This window comes from Asparagus officinalis, chromosome 6 (assembly GCF_001876935.1).
Source record: "Asparagus officinalis chromosome 6, Aspof.V1, whole genome shotgun sequence".
NCBI classification, from domain to species: Eukaryota; Viridiplantae; Streptophyta; class Magnoliopsida; order Asparagales; family Asparagaceae; genus Asparagus; species Asparagus officinalis.
Window position 1 is genome coordinate 71,867,917 of NC_033799.1, and position 4,195 is coordinate 71,872,111.

The 4,195-nt window shown below is 37.7% G+C and overlaps 1 protein-coding gene across 8 annotated transcripts; it reads right to left on the reverse strand.

Annotated features, from left to right (window-relative positions):
• On the reverse strand, window positions 1,164-4,195 carry LOC109846376. 8 transcript variants are annotated; one of them, XM_020415605.1, is made up of 4 exons: window positions 4,179-4,193; window positions 4,046-4,101; window positions 3,786-3,906; window positions 1,164-2,007 (listed from the first exon to the last, which is right to left on the reverse strand). In XM_020415605.1, the coding sequence occupies exons 3-4, from the start codon at window positions 3,873-3,875 to the stop codon at window positions 1,627-1,629; spliced, it is 471 nt and encodes a 156-aa protein (XP_020271194.1). In that variant the 5' UTR covers window positions 3,876-3,906; window positions 4,046-4,101; window positions 4,179-4,193; the 3' UTR covers window positions 1,164-1,626. The 8 variants fall into 8 exon arrangements, with proteins under 8 accessions (XP_020271194.1, XP_020271197.1, XP_020271195.1 ...); XM_020415608.1 differs by lacking the exon at window positions 4,046-4,101 and having other exon boundaries at window positions 4,179-4,195; XM_020415606.1 differs by lacking the exon at window positions 4,179-4,193 and having other exon boundaries at window positions 4,070-4,156.

Sequence of the window (4,195 nt, forward strand, 5' to 3'; positions counted from 1 at the left end):
ATTGTGGTCTCCCTCTAGCCGTTGATCAAGAAAGACATGTCGATCCTCCAGAAACGATCAATTTGTTAAATCCTAAACTTGATGTTTATGTTCCTAGATGCAAGTTAGGGTTTTCTTGTTTTTTGCTATGCATAATCTAGATGCAGATTTATCCTATTGCACGTATGTTGTCATCTAGATCCAGAGATGCAAAACCATATCCGCGAATATATCTGTAACCATATCCGTTTGGATACGGATGTGATAGCTCTAATCTATAAGCGATAGGATAAAGTTACAGATATGGTTATATAATGAAATATCCGGATCCAGATCCAAATATCCAAGTACATGTTGATTATACATCTATAGTTGTTTCAATACTTATGTCATGTTAATGAAAATTGTGGTTCATGCTCTTATCTTTATTTATTTCTTTCTTTATTTATTGGTGTGGGGATGTTATTGGAAAGCATTTAAAATTGAATGGGGTTTTCTAAGAACCGCAAAACTTAATGAGGGTAGGTTTATGCTATTCTAAAAGTTAAGGGAAGTTTTTGAGATACGCCCAAACTCAGTGGGGGTTTTATGAAATTTACCCAAACTTTTACTAATCTTAATGTATCGTTTAATGTCTTCCACCAGTGCCAATTGCTCACTTCCCTGTGGCTATGCTGACTTTGTCATAATGAGCCAAAAATAAGTCACAAAATAGGTAGAGCAAATCCCTTTCTAGTACTGTTCGACTGCAGTATTTGTCCCGTGAGAAGTCTGAGCCAGATGATTTGAGTCACATAATTCATTCACCACTTGCTACCATGGATCTTCTAGTTCTCTCTCTTGAGATGCCAACCCTGATTTGATCTAATAAGTGGGTTGGCCGAAGCCCGACCCATAATTACTGTATAGCGGTCGGCAACAAACTGGTATGGATCATAACCACTTGATCCATTTCATCAGGCTTATAAATATGTCATGTATGTTTAAGGGACTTGATCTGATTAATCGCTTTTAAGATATCTGACAACTAATGCTACGTAAGCTGACACACCAGCTAACAATCAATATGAAGGGGGCATGCGTCCTTATTGCCACCGCTCATCTCTTACACTAGAAAGCAAGCATAAGTTCAGGGTCCAAAATCAAATACTACCAAAACACAGCTCTTGCAGTAGAAAACAAGCTTAAATTCAGGGTCCCAAATCAAATACTACCAAAACAAAGCCAGAAATTTTCAATATGGACATGGGTTATACAACAAGCCAAACTCTTGGATTTTCATATATCTACATGATGCTGCTTATTTCAAGGGCTAATTAAGTTTCCCAAAAAAAACCCTCTAAACGTTGGAGGTTCCCAACAAAGCCCCCTAAACTTCATAAAATCCTCTAAAAACAACCAGGAACTATATAGAGTGACCCCCCTCAAAGAGTTGATCTGATTAAAAGACGACGCTACTCACGTTAACCAAATCCACTAGCTCCATTAGGGGACCAAAATTGTAGAGGAATTATAAAGTTCAAGGGTTCGCGGAAACCTCCGGAGTTGAGGGGTGGTTTTGTGAAATTTTTGTGAAACTAATAATAATATTTCAGGAAACCATACATATGGCATTCAAAACACAGGAAGCTATCCACTCGTACTTCTTCATGTAGCAGCACAAAACTTGGTACCGGTGTTCCTCTTGCTCCAAGTCCAGGAGTCTGGAGGAGATCTCGGCAGAGGTGGCAGCATCAGAGCTTTCCTGCTCAGGCCAAAAGGCCACCCTTCACAGTGCAAGAACTCCTCCCATATCGAATTTCTCCTCCTAAAATGGCTAAGGATATCGTTCTCCTTCTCGCTTGAGCAGCGAGAGAAGCAGCTCTTCACTGAGTAGAACACCTCACTCTGGACATCGCCATCGTTATTATCGCCTTTCTCTTTGGTTTCGTTTGGTGCAATAAACCAGTGGAGGTTGTCAGAGAACAAGTAGTCTTTCGGCTTTGCTTTCGCTTTCATTGCTCGACTTCTGATCTCCAATATTATCACCTGACAACGAAACAAAAGTATAAATCAGCATAAACGAGAAAGAAGACCACAGCGAAGGAGAAAGAACAAGTGTATATAGATAAGTAGATGAACATGTTTGTTATCAATATCACTATCGGATAGAGTGTCTTCTCCTCCTCCTTCGTCTTCGAAGCTCAAAGAAGAAGAGGATTTGAGGCAAGAAGAAATATGGCAATAAGAACAAGCTTCTCTGATGAGAGATGGCATAGAGCACAAGCTTTGTTTCTCTTCTTCATGAGAAAAGCAAGACATACCGGTGGGAGACGTAAAAAAGAGGGAGGATTTATTATGAGACTTTATAAGTGTTTGAGGTCAGGGGGTGTGAATGAATTATTAACTTGTGTGTGTATATAAGGGGAAAAAAGAGTGAGAATGACATGAATGAAAAAGCCATTGCAGCTTACATATAACTTTGGATTAGAGTCTAAACCCTTTGGGGTAAAGGCTAAGTTAACTAAGGGTGACAAATGAGAAGTAAAAGTAGGGATCATCACCTAATGCCTTTATGCAACAAAATTTCTTTGGTGGACTTGACCCATGAGTCCAAGCTCATTAATTAGCCTTTGATCAATTTGTAGAAATCTTTTTTGACTTTTAGTTTATTGCCTCTACTACTTATGAAGATAATTTCTATTAAATTTATGCGACCAAAATTTCCTGCTAAAACCTTTTCCTTTCTTCTTCATTCTCAACAAGAAATCCATGTTAAGTTCTGAATTAACTGTAATCTGATGGCTTTTCCATATGGGATGTGCCACATAAAGGAAAGGTACTTATAACGATATAAGAAGCGAAACAAAATTATGATAAGCTAACAAGAAATTTATTAAGAACTCAAATTTGAGTTGCGGAAAAAAAGGGTGCAAAATATCCAAATTATCTAAATTTGATGACTTAGATTTTGCTTATAACAATATACCACAGTTGAGAGAAACAGCCTTATAATCCAATGCAAAAATTTGATGAGGAAAGTCTCTTATGCGTTTCGGGGGGTGTGGACAAAAACTTTTGATGTCATATATTGCTTATATCCAAAAATTGCACAAAAGGCTTAACCAGAAAAGGATGATAGCAAGGGAATATTCAGGAAGTAAAGGATGAATTTGTGCAGAAGTTCAGTAGAATGAGGAATATTGACACAAGCATGGCCTCACAAAGAGAAGAAACGAGTAAGTGCAGTGGTTGGTATAGCAGCATCAAATCTCCAAAAGCTTTTCCCAAGACAATGACAAAAATGGAGGTAGTTCTTGTTAGTAATTCTGAAGCGGTCACATTAGAAGTAATCTTCTTGAATTTTTTTTTTTTTTTACTTTAAGCTAAAGCCATACCAAGACGTAGCACCAACTTCTACTGAGTTGAATGGGTTTCGAAAATCCACCAATAAGTACAGGATAGAAATGAATGGGTTTCGAAATCCCACCCGAAAGTGATTTGCAATTACCTGAATCCACATAAAACTCAACAGAGCAGCGCATATACACATATCATGTGCTATACCTTGTATGTACAATACATGTATTGTGTGAAATTGATAAAGGCTAAATTTCACAAACCCCGAGTCCTGAACTCCCTGAATCTTCAAACCTTGTATATACAATACATGAATCTTTCAAAGATTTCATGTACATTTTACGGATTTTTTAGGGTAAAATTTCGAGGATGATGTGAGAGAACGCATGCATTCATTTACAACTCCAAGTAAACCAAATAAAATCTCAGTAAAGAAATATTACGATAATATAAACAATGAACCTCACCAGTACAAAGAATAAGCCTATACAAGAGGCTAAAGGGCCTAGCGAAAAGGACGGCGTGCCCTTGCTCCATATCAAGCCTTCTTCAATCATGAGATACGAGGGAGCAGATTATCCTCACCATCTGCAGACATCAAGGATTATGATTATCATTCATAGACCATTATTACAACGACTAACAGGATACACAGAATAGGAAACAACTAAGTTTTTGAATGAACAAACAATGTATCTCGTAGGAATCATAACAAAACTTTGATCACCTACGAGCATCATCTATCATGTACCATTCTCAGGCGAGGGGATTTAATTTGGGCATCTTCAAAGAAACAGTAGCTTTTGTTAAAAACTTGTCAATTGACAGGGTCAAAGCCTCATCCTAAGTTAAATACTGACCTCTGATATCACCATCC

Excerpts from the sequence above, each read along its gene's own strand:
- LOC109846376 (XM_020415602.1), bottom strand. The coding sequence starts at position 2,280 with ATGTCTTGCTTTTCTCATGAAGAAGAGAAACAAAGCTTGTGCTCTATG. Across the intron at positions 2,008-2,100 it reads GTGATATTGATAACAAACAT|GTGATAATATTGGAGATCAG; the intron begins GTTCATCTACTT and ends TTTCGTTGTCAG.